Genomic DNA, 20,332 nt, shown 5'->3' on the forward strand with positions numbered 1-20,332 from the left:
GATATATTTGAATTCCTTTTTGTCTGCAAAATGCAATTACTGGTGCCAGGCACTTTGTAAAGACCCTGGGCGCAGTAGATAAGCCAAAGGGCAGTGCAGAGAATTGGTAGTGCATTGTACCAGCTTTGAATTTGAGGTATCTTCTGCAATCTTGTCTGATAGGGCATGCAGGGATGCCTCTTTGAGGTCCAAAGTAACAAGCCAAGCCTTCTTGCCCAGCATGGGAAGAAGCTGCTGTAGTCTCAACATTTTGAATTTCGGAACATACAGGTAAGTATTTAGAGTTGAAAGGTCTAGTATGGGTCTCCAGACTTTGTCCTTTCTGGGGACCAGGAAGAGTCTTGAGTAAAATCCTTGTCCTTGTTCCTGCTGTGGTACTTTTTGAGTAGCTCTCATGTCCATGAGGGCTGAATTTGTTTTTGAGCCTCTGCCCATTGATTTTTGTGGCAGGTTTGGCATTCCTTTTAGCCTTGGTAAAGTTTGAAAGAGGAACCTGTAACCTTGAGACACAATATTCAGAACCCATTTGTCTTGGTGATTGTTTGCCAATTTTGAGAAAAAAGTGCTAGTTTTCCCCCTAAAGGGGCTGCCAAAAGGGAAGTGCTTGGCATACGAAGGGGGAAGTCATTGGGACTGTTCCCTATAAGGTTGAGACCTGTCCTCACCTCCTTTTGGGGTTGAGGTACCCCACTGTCGTCGTCTGTTAGAGCATTGGGGTTGAGATCTGCCTCTTGGGCGTCTGTATCTGCCTCTCTGTGGCCTGTCTGACATTGGAAAGGACCAATTCTTTGTAGGCCAATTTCTGCTAAATTGAGGTGGCTGTACCTGTAAGAAATCTTTGACTGTTTGCATAGATTTAGCTTTATCCTCCATTTTCTTTAACACCTCTTCTGCCTTAACACCAAACAAGGTATCATGCTGTAAAGGAGCATCCAATAATTTTGCCTTAACATGATCAGGTAAACTCTGTTCTTTTAACCAAGCATGTCTTCGAATCACAGAACCTGTAACTGCGGCTCTACAAGAGGCCTCTAAAGAATCAAAACCACATTGCAGAGTATGTTTTCCCACCTGTTCAACTGCATGCAATAAATCCTGCATTTCTTTATAGTCAGGAGCTTCTGAGCTTGCAAGCATTTTCTGTTTTAACTGAGCCATTAAATATTGGTGGTACTTAAGCATGTGAAACTGGCAGTTTAAAGCCCTTACTGCTAAAGTTGCAGAAGTGTAAACTTTCTTCCCCCATCTATCCAATGCTCTAGAATCTCTGTCAGAGGGGACTGGATTTTTTGCAATGGAAGCCTTAACCCCTTTGGGACCCTGGAAAATGGTTTCTGGGTCAGCAGAAGGGTTTTTATAAAGAAACTTGTGAGAGTCAGGGACTCTATAATACCTATCCGGCTTGGCTGGTGCAGGGGGCAAAGAATCAGGAGATAAGATGGATTCAGAGAGTACATCATCCACAATATCTAACACAGGCGGAATAGCCAGGGGCCTGTGCTGAGGCAATAAAAGGAAGTCCCTGAGCCTTTTCTTGGATTCTGAATAATCCTGACTTTCCCAATGGAAATGCTCCCTCATGGTATGTAAAGTTTCCCCAAAAGAGTAATCCTCAGGAGGAGAGGCTGAAGGAATAGATTCTTCAGCATCAGAGTCCTCATAGGGGGGTACAGAGTATCCCTGGTCTGAAGAGGAATCAGAGGAAATGGAAACCTGATCAGAGGACTCATAGTCTGTATCCTGCCTAGGCCTTTTCTCAGGAGGGGGATGGGAACCCCTGATTAGAGTAATGAGGTCTTCGGCCATTTTAAGCATCTGTTTCTTAGGCATGGAGGACTGTCCAAGAGAATGCTGTATTTGTTTCTTTGTCTTTAATGGTGTTTTTGTCTTGGCTGTTGCTTTAATGGTAAGTTGTGAAGGTCTGAAAACACCCTCAGAAGCCGATGCCTGCTCAGCGGCTCCGGACCCATCTGAGGGATTAGTTTCTGTAGGCCCAATAACTTGAGTTTCCAGAGGCCTAGTTGTCTCCACGTGGGGCTGCGAAAGCGCCTCACGGCGAACCGGCGACTGGCCTAGAAGAGGCTTCGTCGTTGGTTTTGGACCTCGGATGCCTGTCTTTATCCTTGTCTTTGCATTTTTTAAGAATTGCGGTAGTCAGTTGTTCCAATGGCATTGTATAATTGAACCTTCGGCCAAAGTAGTGCAAAGCAAAATCAAAACGTCCTAGCACAAAACCGACAACTAGTGACGTCGTGATCAGGGTCTAGGCATGGAATACAGTAAGAGTGGAAGTCCTTATGAGGTATTTGCTTCCACAAGAAATACAATTATTAACTTTTTCTGATATCGGTCTGAGGAAAGAAAAAAGTTTCCCCAATGGGGTACTTAGCTTTATTGAAGACCGGATCTGAAATTCGACTTTGAAAATCTCAGGAGTCGGCCGACCGGCACTTATGAACTGCTTTTGCTTCGGGCACCGCATGGCAAGAAAGACTGAAGAAAATGGCGTCAGATGCATCTTATATACCCCTGGCGCACTGACGTCAGGGAAGAAGCGACAGCAACCGACGCCGGACCAAGACTTTGGAACTCTGGCTGACTGCAGGACCGCCTGATAGCAGGATAACCCAAGTGTAATGACTGCAGCAGTGTAACACGATGAACATCATCAATATTCCCTCTAAAATCACTAAAATACTTCCATACATTACATAAATTGTTATAAATAATAATACTGTACTGTTATAAAATGGTCAGTGCGTTCATTAAGCAGTTCAAATCTAAATTTTGGACCTTTTGTTGACTAATAAACTTGCAATGCTCGGGGATAAGTTGCATTCAAAAGTACCTGCCAATGTAATCCTCGTCTCTCTACAAAAGATTACCAGTCACCTCCCCTTTCGAAGTGTGGTACTTTCTCCAATATAAAAAAAAAAAACTTTCTGAAATTTTCACACGACTTAAAATGCTTGTATAAGGCATTAATCATGTCCTTTTTTCTAATAGCATAATCATGTTACATTTTAATGCATTTATAATCTTTTCCATGTAGAAAGCTGGGCAGGTACCACAGTGGGCTAAGTAAACTACCCCTGGGGTGTTACAATTAAATGTCCCATTCTGATAAATGGATCTTGGGTAGTTACCCACTGTAATAGTAGAACCTTCAAATATGAACCTACATCATCTGCAAGCTCCACAGTTAGACATTCCTTTTGCAGCCAAGTTGTTTCCCCCTTTACTGTTACATGCAATCTTAAATTTGTTCTTTAAATTCATTCCTTTTTTTGTATACTATAGTGGGATTCTGACCCAATTTTTCATATCACCCCTGTGTTTTGATGTATCTAACCCAGTTATGTGTTAATATTTTCTTTGTACTGTTGAAACTACATACATATGCTCAAGGGTATGCTAGAGTATGCCCTGTGTGTCCACTTGAAACAAGAGTCATGTCACTGTCCTTATTCTCTGTATTCCCCAAACTATATTTTAATACAGATTTATAATGACCTACTCTTTCCATTACTGTTTTTGCACTATACTTTCAACAGTCCGGAGGATAATTCCTATCCCTAAACATCACAGTTAATGTTTTCACTTCATTAACAAATATGTTGTCCTTGGACACCATGAGGCACAGTCTAATAAATTGAGTTTTTACTACATTCTTCTTATGCCACTTAGGATGATGGCTGTTAAAGTGTAACAGACTGTTTGAATAAGTCTCTTTTCTAAAAATTGTTGATACAAATCATCCCTGTTTGGGGTTTTTGGAAATCATTCTATCCAAAAAAATCTAGTGATTCTTCATTGTACTGGACTTTGAATGTTAAAAAAATAGTAGTTTGGTTTAAATATGGTAAAAATTAATCAATGATCAAGGAACTGCCTGTCCATACAATAAATACATTGTCCAAAAAAAACAAAAATAAGAACTAATGTAACCACTATGTATGGAAGGAAATACAAATTTTTTTCCCACCACCAAAATACAATGTTAGCAAACACCAGTGCTGCTGAAGCTCCCACAGCAATAAATACTCTGCTTCGAAGTAAACAAAATTATTAGCAAGAACCAATTCCATGGTTTCAACTACAATCACAATGGTACGTGCACCCAGTTTCGTGCAGCAGGGTAACGCATCCCAAAACCACTGTAAACCTTCTTGGTGCGGAATAACTAAAAACAGGTCCTTAACATCATCAACAGTTAAAAATATAGCTTCCCTGCTGAATGGAACTTGATGCAACCTATCCAAAAAGTGCCAAGTGTCATTAAGGACATAATTTTTGTCTTCAAAAAATGGTTTCAGGATGTAGTCAACAAATTTTGCTACAGGTTTCGGTTTCAAACCTCTTGCCACTACTATCAGTCGAAGTGGTGGAATGACGACTGTCTTGTATACTTTCAGTATTCCGAAAATACTAGGAATTATAGGTTTGTCCACTCTAAGGTACTCCAAAAGGGAAATGTCTAAATCAGAATTCATTGACAGGTCGTCCTGCCAATAGTCGATCGTATGACATGCCAAGTAAATCTCATTCTTGCTCATCATAGAAAAAAAAAATCACCATTGTGTAAAAATTGCAAAATTTTCTGAGAATAAACATGGCTGTCCATCACAACAGCTCCCCCGCCTTTATCATGTTTCATAACTCTAATGGACCAGTCAACCATCAGATCTCTGACCAATTTAAATTCCTACTACTACACTTGATCTTAGCCAAAAGGCCGAGAAGCGATAGGTTGTAAAAGCCTTGACCTTTATTCAAGGCCCGCATTTTTTTTTTCACATGCAGCTTCAAAGGAGGCTAAAACAGGATTAACTGATGGGTTGAATACACTAGATCTGTATAAGGTTTGATCAACATGACTTCCCAAGCCTTCATCACTGAAAAAAAGTTGCAAATTCAATTTGTGTACAAACAATTTTAATTCTAAAATAAAATCTACCATATTGAATCTTTTGGCTGGCACGGAGGTAAAACCTTTACAAAACAAATCACCAAATGAAGGGGTAATATTCAAATGCAAAACAGTGTAAGAAACTTCTCTGTGTGGAAGATTTTCAGTCCATATATTTCTAGTTAATCACTGTATATTAATCAGATCAGACAATAGTAGTAAAAGTAGCGAACGTAAACTCGTCTTAAGTCAAAACAAAACAAAACAAAAAGTAATAATAGAAAATATATAATTGTACAGCACTACTAAGTATTTCAAAGTAATCCAAGCAAGGCAGGCAGTCTGTTTCCAGTTGAAAATCCTTTATTAATTACATTGACAAGCGATCCAAGTAAAACAAAAGAGAGTAATAATTTCCTCACAAGCTTTCTAAATATATATATATATATATATATATATATATATATATATACTTTTTATCAGGCATGGGAGTGGTTTATTGAGCTGTAAAACAAAGTGTTATTGGTACATATGTTAAATTCACATCCCTTCCCCCATCAGTGTGACATTCGAGCTGGTCTTGCCCTACTTAGTAGCTGTCATAATAATATATAACCTTTATGTACTTTAAATAAAATTATATAATGATGTGGTACCTCTTATTTAACCAAATTATTAAGTAGATTTTTAAGTCTGTGATTTTATCCAAGACAATATACTACATGGCTAGAAATATATCAACCTTAGTTCATTTGGCAATCAAAAAAATATATAAATATATACATATACATTTTGCATGTAAAAATAAATTTCTATTTTCATAACTTATTGTTAACAAATATTGCTTTCGTCCTTCTAGACTTCTTCAGGTCTGTGTACAAGAACCCTAAAAACCTATATAATTGTATAATTAGTTAGTATTGTTATTACACATCATTTTGAATAAAGTGGAAAAAAGAACCAGAAAAAAATAAGAAAAAATGTATGTATGATGCTGGAAACAAAACATACACTTAAATTTCAACTGATTTAAAATGGTATTTAAAACCCATTTGTAGAATAAAATAAAATAAAATACAATTAGTCATGTAAACAATGTGGCAATTTTCTAAGTTCCAGTGCACTTTTAATTGAACAGTAGTAGTTTAGTCCAGGCTTCCTAAAATAGTTCAGCTTTAATTGCCACGAGTTCATGTTTCTCCAGAATATTCGGGATGTCTCCTTCAAGATCACCCATGTCTATGCGATCCAGGATCTGGATCTTAAAACCTGTGTGTCTTTTATGAAGAGAAATGTGTTTGGCTAGTGCATTATTTTTATATCCAGAGCGGATTTCTGACAGATGACATGAAATCCTACGCTTGTGTTTATTTACAGTCTTGCCTACATAGAATGCATCACATTCATTGCACTGTGCCCTGTAAGTTACTTTTTTAGTATTACAGTCACCCCTGCACAGGTTTTAATGATCTTCTTTAAATAAGGGCAATAAAAACTATCACCTTGCTGTATAAATATACAAAATGTACAATTAGTTTCACATCTTTTAGTGCTTTTCTCACATGGTCTAGGTTTAAATTCAACAAAACTTCTAATGTTCCTGGCCTTCCTATAAACAAATGATGGGGCTTCACCTAAGAATATGTACATATTTATATATATTTTTTGATTGCCAAATGAACTAAGGTTGGTATATTTCCAGCCATGTAGTATTGTCTTGGATAAAATCACAGACTTAATAATCTACTTAATAATTTGGTTAAATATGAGGTACCACATCATTATATAATTTTATTTAAAGTACATAAGGGTTATATATTATCATGACAGCTACTAAGTAGGGCAGGACCAGCTCGAATGTCACACTGATGGGGGAAAGGATGTGAATTTAACATGTGTACCAACAATACTTTGTTTTACAGCACAATAAACCACTCCCATGCCTGATAAAAAGTATATGTATATTTAGAAAGCTTGTGAGGAAATTATTACTCTATTTTTGTTTTACTTGGATCGCTTGTCTGTGTACTTAACAAAGGATTTTCGACTGGAAACAGACTGCCTGCCTTGCTTGGATTACTTTGAAATACTTAGTAATGCTGTACAATTATATATTTTCTATTATTACTTTTTGTTTTGTTTTGACGCAAGACAAGTTTACGTTCGCTACTTCTACTGCTATTGTCTGATCTGATTAATATACAGTGATTAACTAGAAATATATGGACTGAAAATCTTCCACACACAGAAGTTTCTTACACTGTTTTGTTTTTGGACCCACTACACTTTAGTGGGTTGTTTTGAGACTTCGGGGATACCACGCAGATTATTTGTTTTTTGGTAATATTCAAATGGCTACAGTTGAATGCATTAAACCCTTTAAAATGATGTACGGGCCACTGTATAGTGGAATAATGTCTAGTGTTATCTCCGCTGTCATCTCTGATAACTCCACTGCCCCTTCATATTGTAATATTCTTCTGCTTGAGGATTCTTCCTGACAGGTGACTGGTGTAAGTCCTTCATCTTTTTGTTTCTGTTGAAAATCCTGGACGACCTGTGGAGACTGGTCTCTTTAGTACAGCTGTGTCTATAAGATCTCTGGTCCTCAGCATGATCATACAGTTGATGGAAGACCTTCCTTCTCTGGGCAACTGAGCAGTCCTGCGGCCAGTTTATCCTATCCCTTTGGGCCACCCCTTGTAGTGACTGAAAACTGGATCAGCAATGGCACAGATACCTTGTCTCTGCAACAGAAGGCTAGCACTCCCTACTGAAATGTTGGCACTCAAAATGCAGAGTACTGAGAAGGGGAAAAAACAAACACACTCTGGGAGAAGAGCGAATCTCGAACACCCCCCTTTTAAAATTTTTTTTTTGCAGAGAGAAGAGGGCAAGGGACCCCTCCCCCCAAACTTATCTATACCACCTCCGAGACGGCCATATCTCGGTGAAAAGGAAATATTCCCAGAAACAGCCATCTTGGACTTAGTATATGTAAGCCCCTTTTTTGCCCATTCAGTCTATTTTCCCGGGACTGTCTCTAGCGGGTCCCAACATTTCCAATGACTAGTGTTAGCACAAATCAACAAAATTTTTGTGACTGACTGAAGCTGCTACAGTATGACCTAAACTCGTGGAAAATTGTGCCAGTCTGTCACTACAGTCAGTTTTGCAAGGGAATAAAAGAACATTTTTTTTTTTTAGTGGCTGTCTACAAATTTGTAAGCCACCAAAGACCAAGTGTTTACTGGAAAGCACAGCTGAGTTGCAGTCAGAAGGAAATGAGACAAATAAGTTAAAATGTCAGCCTGCCGGAAAACAACACTGTTCTGCTTGATTTAGCATATTTATAAAAAAATAAGAGTAAAAATTTGATTAACTTTATGGGAGGAGTGGGAAAAAGGTAACACTAACTGATGCTTATGTGTGGAAAAAAAAGAAAATATGCACTGTTTTAAAACTTCCTTACTTACAGATGACTGAATGCCAAGTCCAATTGTTTCAGCAACAACAGCAGCTAGATTAAATCTGGGCTTTTCAGGACCATCATCCATCTCTGGTGTATCTATGTAATATAGCAAATAATGCAGCTTTGAGTATACTTGCACAACTACTGTATAAACTGCATGAACTAAATTGTACAACTTAACATAGTTTATTACACAAGTGTAATTGCAGGTGCAAACTGCAGCATGAAGTAGAAGTAAAAATGTCAGCAATAGAATACAGAGTAAAAACAGCAACATAATAAAATGAAGGAAGACTAAACAATTTACATACTAATAGCAATCAGCAGTTAAGCTGACAAACGTCAATGGTTCTGTGATGGACTAGAATGACATCCAGGAATGGTTCTCATCTTGCTCTCTCATAACCATGACCATGAATAGGATAAAGCAAGTCTCAGAAAAAAATGAAAGAAATGAATGAATGAATGAAACTTCAGTAGCTCCGACACATCTCATGCTATTAAGCTGTACTAAAAATACAATGCAAAGATCCTAACAGCACTGCTGTTTCTGCAGCACAGGCTGATTCAGTTTCATGCAGTATCTTCCATATGCACTAACCTAGTAAGTGTATATGAGAAGTTTGTAAGGGATATTATGATGAACTACTTTCTGGCAGCCAGGATTGATGGTAGAATGAGGGGCCTTCATTTAGGCAGCATCAAAGGTAGCCTGAGATTTTTTTCTTTTAGTCCTATCCTCTTGCATCCATCTAGCAATAACCCATGGGTGGGTGGTGAGTGCAATCTGTGTCAGCTCTGCACCACCCCTCACACTTGCAAGAGTTTGACATCAGTAGGACAGCACTGCCCATTCACTGGAGACACTGCACAATTACTTCCCTGGTCTTTAGCATGGAAATCAGCCCATGCTTATATGCCTTTACGTAAGTGCCCTCCCTCCTCTCCAAAGGATGGGCATGTCCATCCTCCCTGCCTGCACCATCAGGTGCCCAAGCCTTTATTCAAACTCAAGTTGTCTGGGCCACAATAAGAGCATTATCCCTCTACACCACTACTGCAAGCTATGTGGTAGAGCAGTTTAGATAAGATAAGTACTTTCACCGTGGGATATTTAAGGGTCTATAGGATGCCTTTTTTTCCGGCAAAGTTTGAAGACAGCTGTGACCATCTCACCAATGGATACAGCACAACTTTAAATATTTCAGGGATGAATGGAGCCAACAAGAGTCTTACACCAACCCCTGGGGCAAACATACATAAAATGGCATCCTTCAACATTTACCTTAAAATGTGGCAGTTTGCCAAACTCGTGAACTTGATCCAAAATTTCTTTAAGAACATCACCAGCCAGCTTAGGTCTAATTATAAGAACACCGTTGACGAACAAACTTCTAGCGAGTCAGAGGACACCTACCCTGCTCTCCTAATGCTTCTATGATCAAAATTAACACCAGTGGATCAGGACAGCCATTTCGGGTACCACAGGTAAGACAGCATCTCAGGAAGATGCAAACATCAAGTTTTATTATCCTAGAGGCACCTGCATACAAATGATCACTGTGAACCTGGCAACTTTATCAAGGATACTAAAAGGTTGTTTCAGTCACAATCAAGCATAGCTAGGAAAATCTATTAATAGTCTTCTGAACATCTATTTTTAGAGATAGTCAAAACATTCTTCTTTGAGGCCTCCTCATTTAGACCCAAAGCCCAGCACATAGAGTTAGTGAGCTGCCCATGTGGAATTAAGCCACTTTCATCTGTCTGGAACGAACTCTCTTCTGAAAGCACAATGTATAGGCACAGATTGTCACTAGCAGCTTGTAAATGATGCTGCTGATGAAGGCCTACAGTCACCAGGATCAGACATGTCTTTACTGGGCTTCGGAATCATGCTAACTAAATGTGCTTTAAAAGAAGGCAGGAGGTTCCTCTTGACTAAAAGGATGTGAAAGTTATAAATTTCCAGTAACACTTCTGACACTAACTATAGCAACTGCCTGCATAGCTCCAAAAGAAGACCAACAGGTCCTACAGCTTCACCTTCATTTAGAGCCTTGAGACACCCTCTCAGTTCCCAAATACTGATGGGAGCAGATATGGGTTAATGATGGGCTGGTGGGAAGGAAGTCCAGTGTTATCCAAATCCAAAATGGACATCAAGAAATTCCTGTCCAGGAGTGCACTCCTAAGACAAAGATGTTTCCTCCACATATTCCCAAAACATCTTAAGAATTTCCCAGTGCAGAAAACCCTTTATCTATTGTCAAGTTCATTTTGATAATTAGCCCTGCTTGCCATGACCACCCCGAGGAACCTGGTCACCTTAGTGATCTGCTTGAGCTGCTCATGTGTAATTGTATACATACCCTCCAAAATTCTGTATCCCAAAAAGATTTGAAACGGTCTCAGAATGTTCCACAACACTGTACTGTCTCTTTCTGTTTTTTTTGTCAGGTATAAAACAATATCATCTTCAAAATAGAGACAGCTTTTCTTGACTACCATACCAATTATATCCTTGAATTGCTGTGTCCCTTATTTTCTTTGCCAGTGGTTCTAAATATAATACAAATAACAAAGGGGAAAGAGGGCACCCATGCCTGGTTCTTCTGGTCAAGCAGAAATTATCAGAGAGGACTCCAGCCACTTCAGTTTTCACCTCTGATTGCTCATATATCTTCCTAATCAACCTTATAATTTTTTCAGGAAATGGAAATGCTTCCATTGCTCTGCTCATAAAGTCCCAACTTACTCTGTCAAATGCTTTCTCTGTTTCAAGACCCACCGACAAAAATGGTGTTACATTCAGCTTCCCTCTGGATCACTAGTGTTCTGTTAATGTTGTCAAATGTTTGCCTCCCCTCCATAAAACCACATTTATTCATATCTATCAGTTTTGACATTACTTTTGTCATTCTTTTAGCCATTATAGACATGAACACTTTATAATAATGGACCTGTATAAAGCTGGGTCTGATGGATCTTTACCCTCTTATATTTATAGATATTATAGCTACCACTGCTTTCTTCCAGGATGTTGGTACTTCTCCTCCTCTTACAATACTGTTAAACAAAACATTGCAGATCTTTATCAGTTTTTTCCTGCCTAGCTTTCAAAGCTCCACAGGAATACAATCTATTCCTGGGGACTTTCATATAGATTGGTTATACATCACAATTTTTATCTCATTTCCTCCTATCCTGTTAGTAATTGAGCCTCATCTGCCTCTAACCTTGGCATATTTAATTATTGTATAAACATTTTTGTTTGTATCTTTTCTTGACTTCCATATTTCTCTGCTTTGTATAGACTTTCATATAATTTCCAAAATATTTCTAATACCTCTACAGGATATCTTGTTAGCTTCTTTGTTAAAGGCTACCAAAGCTTGGTGACAGCCCTTTCTACTTTCTGTTGCCTGCGTCATTGTGCTAAAAGTTTTTATGCTCTACGTTATTATCAAAAAACAGCTGCTTAACAGCAATCTTTCTAACCTCATACATATTATTGAGGTAATCCCTTATTTTCTGCTTAGCAATCTGCAGTCGATCCTCTTCTTGTTTTGTGAGATTACCCCTATTCTGCAATACTTTAACATTTGTCAGTCCCTCTAAATAATTCTTATGCCTTCTTAACCATAGCTCATTTTCTTTTATTTCCATCCTGTTTTAAACTCCACCTTAATTTTATCCAACTCCCTAATTATATTTTCAGAAGAAATTTCTATCCTCTCTAATAGCTCCTGAATAACCTTCACTACCCATTCCTTAAATTCCTCTCTTTTCAACAGATAGGTGAGAAAGAGCCAGTGTCTCATTTGTATTTCATTACTCTGTGTTTTTATTTTAAGATTACTGGTGCATGATCTGAAATAGTTATTGGGTCCATATCAAGACTTCAATTAAATGCACATGTTCCTTTGAAATCTAAATTCTGTCTAGCCTAGCCCAATTTTTATATCTTGGGGAATAATAAGTAAATTCACTCCTAACTCCTATTACTGAATTCACATCTTTCATGACAAATATTTTCATAAATTTCTTTAAAACTCTACCCTCCTTTGTTACACTTTCCCCTCTGGGCCCCCCAGATACATATTCACTGCTGCAAATCAAATTCCAGTCCCCACCTATAAGTAATATTCCTTGCTGAAAACTGAATATTTTTCCCACAATTTTCTTAAACTCCATTATAACAGTTTTAAGTGGAATAGAAATACATGCCAGTGTAATCATCTTCCCTTGTCAGTAGCCCCTAAGCACTACAAATCTGCCATTATCTTTTTTATCTTCTTCTATCACTACTGGAGAACCTCTTGCAATTAAATATAAGTACTCCTCTTTTCCTTTGTCCCAGGTATTCCACTGAATAACCATCCTGAAAACCTTTCTTTATCAAATTCACATGCTCAGTTCTTTCTAAGTGTGCCTCCTGTAACATAACTATTTGCACTCTACATTTTTTTAATATAGGTCACTGCTCTTTCTTTTTGTATTTATCTGTGAGACCATTGACATTTAAAGACATTACAGTAAGCATCACTGCATTAAAAGTTATTGTTCTCACCTTTTTTGTTAAATGTCTAGTTCCAGCTTTTGTGTTACATGCATACACTGTTTGGCAGGTTGAACTTTTTATACAGTTGTTTCTTGTCATATCCATTTGAGCCCATTTCACACCTTATGAAACTTTTTTGTTTTATGAAAGCCCTCAAACAAACAAAAAAAAACACACCCTAATACCCCCTAAAACCTATTAACTTAATACTAACACACAAAACTATGTACATCTTCAATCACTGAAGTTTTACCCTCCTAATAGGAACAAAAGCCCCAAAGTGACAGACACACTCACAGACTTGAGTTAACCTAAAAGAAAAGTTAAACATACTAAGATGCATGGTGCAGCCTGTCCTCCTATTAAGTGCTAACTGGGTTTGTCTTAACTTTATAGCACTCCTAGCTGGTAAAACCCCTGAATGCTTTCAGAGAAGATTATGTTCTAGCCAATTTCTCTTCTCAGTTTTTTTCTTCAACCACTCACTCTCCATCAGCATGTAGCCAGTTTCTCTTTATCAGATTGTCTCCATGGAGACATGAGAACTAGGCAACCAGTTTCTATTTATCAGATTGTTTCCACGGAGACATGAAGACCAGCTGTAGAACTGCTTCTAAGCATACATGTACTTGCTAGAAAAAGCCTCATAATATTCAATATTCTTTTTCATTTATTTGCTTAATCATAAAGCGTGTTACTAAATTAATCTAATGTCCTTAATCCAGTGAATTCCCATGCCAGAATGACGAAAAAGCACATTCATTTTTCTTCTGTCATGCTCTTTTAACCAGACTGTTTTTTTCATTGCATTGTCAACATTTCTTAAAACCGAACAAGAAAGAGAGAAGCAGAAAAGAAAAAACAGCAACAACTGTTTACAATCCCCATTACACTTAAAAATAACTGAGAAAACTTTACTTTATATAGCATGCAAAGAAAACCATACATCACAGAAATAGTGCTAGAAAGAAAAAAATCATTACTTAGTTAACTTTATCCCTCCTCTTCCACTCCACAAAGCATTTTTTTGAACATTAATGACATGAACTACATCATATGCTTTAGAGTCCCCTACAAGTTCAACAAATTCTGAAAAAGTAAAATATTTCCAGATTTTCTTGTTCTGCCATATTATTTCATACATTAATTTTTGCACCGCAATTTTATTACTGTCCATCTCCATCTCCTAAATCCTGTCTCTGTTTAATTTCCAACATACTCCTGATTCTTCTAGTCAACTCTCGTGCTCCCTTTCTTCATTCCAACGTTTTCTGATGAAACATTGGAAAAGGTTTCATAGATACAGTCTCGTGGTCTTTATTACAAGAAGAACAAGAAGCAGAATCTGTTTGTGTTTCACAGCTCACTTTTTGTTGGACAAACGTTTGTATTTCCTCCTTGGCGTGTACTTCATCAAAAAATTATTTTGTCCCTCCAGGGAAGAATACTTTGAAGACAGCTGGGTACAGCACTTTGAATCTCACACCTGTGCCTCGACAGTCCCTGAATAGTGGAATAAATTTGGTTCTCTTCTTCCTGGTGTAATCATTCTCCACAAACAGTCTGCTGTCGTCCACTTTTAGTACTTTGTCCTACTGCCACAGTTTTGTCAAGATTAACTCCTTCTGCTGGTAGGTTTGCATCTTTACTATTAAAGGTCTAGGTTGCTTTCTTCCTGGGAAAAAATCGCTGTTCTGGTTGTTTGATGTTTTGTGAATTCGAACTTTAGAGTTTCATATAACAACGTTCGATCATTTGATCATTCGTTGTTATAATATAGACCCGCTTTATCACCTAATCTGAATATTTGTTTAAAGTTTTTTTCCATTTTTGTCCAGTCTTTTGTTGTTTGTGTTGATATACTCCACCACTGTTTCGTTTATTTTAACCAGGTCTGTGTGCGGTTGTCTTGTATCTTCCTGTCGGTTACTGGAATTCATGTCTGGAGTTTGTATTGCTTTTTGATGAACAGCTGCAGAACTTTCTCCAGTCAGTGTTTGTTACTCACTTTTTGTAGCTGATTTTTTTCCATGTCCCCTGTATTTCTTTTTCCTTGCATCCAGGCAGTACACTTACTAGCCAGTTACTGAAACTTACCCATAAACACAAGTCTACTGGCCTTCTCTGCTGAGTTTCTGTTTTCACACTGGGAGAGCTAGAATAAATCAGTTACTCAATGTGCAGCCATCTTGGAAGCCCAAAGGAAAATGCTTGAGAGACAGAAAAAAAAGTATGATAGATGACTAGAAAATCAGGAGTACATTGAACTTGAATCAGAGTCTTGAATCAGAGTCTTGTGTTGGGAGATGGAGATGAACAAGAAAACCAGCATCACTGAAATTAGTGAATAAATGGAGACTACAGAGCATCAATCACATTTGGGAAATATGTCTTTGAAGAAAAAGATGAGAAAGACTTTGTTAAACTTGTGGGTGGACTGCAAAGCATAATACCCCACTTTTCGTCATTAATGTTTAGAACACTAAAACAGGGATAAAAGTAACCATAGTAAAATAATTTTTGCTCTTATCAGTATTTTGATTAAACATTTCATGATATAAATTGCATGCTACAAACAGTAAATTAGTTTTGTGTAGAGTGCAGTCAGGGCTACTTTAAATGGGGGGAGGGGTTCAGTGACTGCTGTATGTATTAAAGATATTAAAGTAAACAACTACTTTTTTAGTTGTAAGAAATACAGCCTTTACAGTACAACAACAGTAGAATGGCTTGACAAAAGCAAGTTTATTGTGAATATGCTGTGACCTCGGGGTGCTGGGGTGGGGCATAAAAGTGTACTCATTTTTACAAGTGTGAATGAGTATGTTAATGCTCTTGGCTTAGGCTATAAACAAGTGTTTTTTTTGTAAGAAAGAAGTTAAATATATTAGCTTATTTTTTTCCATTAGCAAATATTTAGTGGGAATCGAGAGGTCAGCAGCTGTAGGTAGTTGTACATTGTGTTCTAACTGAAACTGGAAAAGAGTCATTCTGACTACTTTTACATAGAGATGAACTGTTTGAACTCACAAGGAATTAATTTTGGGTGTTCTGAGCATTCTTTGCTAAGGCAAATGCAACAGTTAAAGGTGCAATGGCAAGCAGTTCAGTAAAAAATAAAGTTTAAAATTATGGAAAGTGAATAAGAGATAGCAGCCTCCCTAATACTACAATTCATTTAATAGAACAGTGTGCAGTTTATTTTACTTAAAGACAGCCAGTGAACTTTTTCTTAGGGTTACAAGTTAATGCTTTCTGAAAGCATATAAACTGTTTTTCACATCTGGGAAGAAAAGATAAAAAAAGAACAGACAGCAATCAGTATAAGTGGGAACGCAGGCTGCAGCATGCACTTTAACATGGGTAACCTTAATTTTAGGTTTGCAGCTGTTGATTTGGGGCAACCATTCCTATCTGGATGGTTAAACTTCATTTTTGAAGATGTACACAATTTTGTGTGTTTGTTCTACATTAACAGGGGATGGGGAGCCCTGGAAAACATTTTTTGTTTGTTTAAGTGTTGTCATTACAGCATAAAGTTTTGAAAAATGGGACATGTTCAAATGGAGATGAGAAAAACAACTGTATAAAAGATCAGCCTACCAAAACAGTGTGTGCATGTAACACAAAAGTTGGAAATACACATTAAAAAACTGCCATGTATAATAGGTGGGAACAATAGCTTTTTATCATAAAGGCTATGCTATCCATATTATCCTGGAATGTAAATGACCTTACGGGTCTATACTACATCGTTGAAGGGTATGTTAAGGGAACACCCTTTGATCGACACGTAAATATTGAACTATGAAAACTTTGAACGGCCAAGTAAGCAATTTTTTTCTCGAGGGAAAAAAATCTCTTGGTCAATAAAAAAAAAAATCAAATCCTAAGAAGTGGCGGGCTTCACCCCCCACCTCCTCCCGAGGTGGGAGACTGTGCCTACCACACACCCCCCTAACTAAATATACCAACTTCAAGACTGTATTACAGTTGAGGAAAGGGCAAATTCCAGATAATGGCCAAGCAATTTTTTCCCCCTGGGAAAAAATTTGCTTACTTGGTCGTTCGAACTTTTCATAGTTCGACATTTACGTGTCGATCAAAGGGTGTTCGCTTAACAGACCCCCAACCTTACAGGTGTAGACAAAGAAGACAAAGTACTGAATTATTAAGAAATGCAAAGTGCAACTATCAATGTTGAAAGAGGCACATCTGGAAACAAGTGAGAATGTGAATTTAACAAAGAAAGGATTTCAGAATCAATATTCAGCAGAATATCAGGGACAAAATAAAAGGACAGTAATTATACAAATTGCTACAGGGGCTCCAATACTGATAGAGGAATAAAAAACACAATACTGGTTTGGCAAGCAAGGAGGATTATGCTGGCATGTACTGATATTCCACCAAAAACTGCTATTAGAGAGCTTAAGACAACTGTGGGATAAACAATCAGCTCTCAGCAGGGAAAATTACTTATAGGTAGGGACTAGAATTTTATTAGCAATAGAGAGGATGTATTGGGGACCTAGAAGGGAAAATATAACAAAAGAGGGTAGATTTCTGAAGAAACGTATGAAAATATTTGGTACGGGAGATGTGAATTCAGTACTAGGAACTAGAGCAGAATGTACATATTACTTCAGAAGATACAATAACTGGGCCAGACTAGACAGAAATTATATTTCACAGGAATATGTGCATTTAATCGAAAGACTTAAAATACACCCAATAACTATTCCAGATCATGCACCAATAAAAACTAAGACAAAATGCAAGATAAAGAAGTAAAAAATGAGGCATTGGTACTTTTACCCACCTATCTGTTAAAAAGGGAGGAACTGAAGGAAGGGTAGTGGAAATTATTTAAGAGTTATTAGGGAAGATAGAAATATCTTCAGAAGTCATAGCTAATGAGTGGGGTAAAATGAATTTAAAAATAGAGTAGGAATAAAAGAGAATGAGATATAGTTAAGAAGTAATAGGAATTACTTAAGAGGGGCTGACAAAGGTTAAGGCATTGCAGAAAAAGGGGAAATTCACAGAACAGGAAGAGGTGTAAATGCAGACTACTAGACAGAAAATAAGAGAGTACCTGGATAATATGCACGAATTAGAGAAGATTGCTGTTAAGCAACTATTTTTTGATAATTTCAGAGCACAAAAACTTTTAGCACAACTTAGGCAACAGAAAGTAGAAAGGGTTGTCACCAAACTTATTGTGCTTTTAACAAGGAAAAACAACTAGAGATCATGTAGAGGTATTAGAGATAGACTGGAAATCTTATGAAAATTTATATGAAGATGAAATACAGAAAATAAGAAAGAGTACAAATAGAAATATTTATGGAAGACGTAATTATGCCAAGTTTAGAGATAAATGAAGCTTAACAATAAAGAGTTAACCCAGGAGGAGATGAGAGAAAAACTGTGATGTATAATCAATCTTCAGGAACGTCTCCAGGAACACATGGTATTCCTGTAGAAGTTAGTAGGGAGGGAAGTGATAAACATCTGAAGATTTTGTTTAGCATTATTTTAAAAGGAAGAGAAGCACCAACACCTTGTACGAAAACTGTGGTGGCTGTATTGCTTGGAGACGGTAAAAAAACCCATCATACACAGCTTCATATTGACCCATTTCAATGTTAAACCACAATTATAAAGTATTTATGTCTATATTAGCTAAAAGAATGGCAAAGATGTTGCCAAAATTGATAGATATGTATCAATGTGATATTGTAGAGGGGAGACAAACATTTGACAACATTTATGGAACAATGATGACCAGAGGAAACAAAATGTAAGAACATACCACTGTTGGTGGCAGATTTTGATCTAGACAAAGCATTCGACAGAGTAAGATAGCATTTTATGAGCAAGGCAATGGAAGCATTTGCATTCCCTGATACAATCATAAGGTTAATTATAAGGCTATAGGAAGGATCAGTGAAAATAATTAAAGTGGGTAGGTTCATCTCTGTTAGGTTGGGTTTGAACTGAGAAACCAGACAGGGGTGTTGTCTTTTCCCTTTGTTATTTGTTTTATATTTACAGCCCATGGCAAAGAAAATAAGGGATGCAAAATTCAAGGATATATAATTGGTACGGTAATCAAGAGAAGATGGCTTTATTTGCAGATGACATTATTTTGTACCCAATAAATCCAGAAAATGACATCTCAGTGTTGTGGAGCATTTTGAGACAGTTTACAATCTTTTCAGGCTACAAAATTAATCAAGATAAAATAAAGGCTATAGTCGTAAATTATGTATCCATCCATGAATTGATCCAGCAATACCCATCCTTACAGGACATGATAAGATGAAGAACTACCACAGCATGGCTACCCACACAGCACTGTAAACACTGGCTCCAAATGATTTTCATTGTTGAAGTGATACCCCAACCTCATGCAAAAATGGGATAAAGGGGTTGTGGACAGATGGATAAGATGAAGTATTTAGGACTTTGGATTAAAAGACTTCTGTTATGGCAGCTAAATATATGCAGGAAGAGAATAAGCAAAAGATAACACAAAAACTGGAAAACTGGAAGCTAATGTTTACGGATATGGATGGTAAGATACAAGCAGTGAAAATGTTTAAGTTCCTTTAGTTTTATATACAGGTCAGGCATATTTTTATCAACCAGAGGAGAAGTTATGGGCAATAATTAATAAAGAGTTGAAAGAATTTATCAGGGATGGGAAGAAGGCAAGAGTTAAGTGGGATAAGTTGACCCTTCTGACAGAACATGGTGGTTTAAGATTAATTACCTGATTTGAAGGAATATTTTAGAGCTGCACAGTTAAGGCTCATCTACATAACACAAGCAGAACATTATAATACAAAATGGAAAGGAATGATGATGAAGTAGGGGGGAAGCTGAAGGAATAACGAGAAAGTGGGATTTTGGATGTAGGTCCTTAATAAAAAATAAAAATCATACAGAATATTACATTCAAAAAGTAGCAGAATGTATTCTAAAACTAAGCCAACAGGAGAATGGAGAAAAGAGATTTTGCCAGTAGAGAACACAGCAACTAGGGGTACATAAAATGGTTAAGAGGGTCGTATAATTTGCTGGAGAAAACTGGCAAAGGAATAAAGATATAGGGAGCAAATAACTAGAACAGGAAAGGTAATACAGTGGGATGAGGCCAAGAAGACATTTGGATTGCAGGCTACAGACTGCTTTTCCTAGAAGGAATGGATATCAGAGTATAGGCAAACAGAAAAGGCTAGAGGAATCTTTAGTAAAGGATCGGCTCTGGTAGGGTTTTTAGTTGAATCTAAACAGAAGCCAATGTTAAAAAAGGGATAATTGGTAGGGCACATAAAACATTAGCATGATAACTATTAGAATCAATCAGAGGAAGTTA

At 37.3% G+C, this 20,332-nt stretch overlaps 1 protein-coding gene across 3 annotated transcripts in view; it reads right to left on the bottom strand.

The window, feature by feature from the left end:
• Positions 1–20,332, bottom strand: part of RBBP8 (RB binding protein 8, endonuclease) — a 2,682,217-nt gene that overhangs the window by 1,122,228 nt on the left and 1,539,657 nt on the right. For all 3 annotated transcript variants that reach the window (XM_044065365.1, XM_044065366.1, XM_044065368.1), the window contains one exon: positions 8,386–8,477. In XM_044065365.1, the coding sequence (XP_043921300.1) occupies positions 8,386–8,477 (92 nt within the window). The remainder of the gene's footprint in view (positions 1–8,385; positions 8,478–20,332) is intronic.

Source organism: Protopterus annectens, chromosome 3.part0 (assembly GCF_019279795.1).
Source record: "Protopterus annectens isolate FY-2018-M chromosome 3.part0, PAN1.0, whole genome shotgun sequence".
In the NCBI taxonomy this organism is placed as follows: Eukaryota; Metazoa; Chordata; order Ceratodontiformes; family Protopteridae; genus Protopterus; species Protopterus annectens.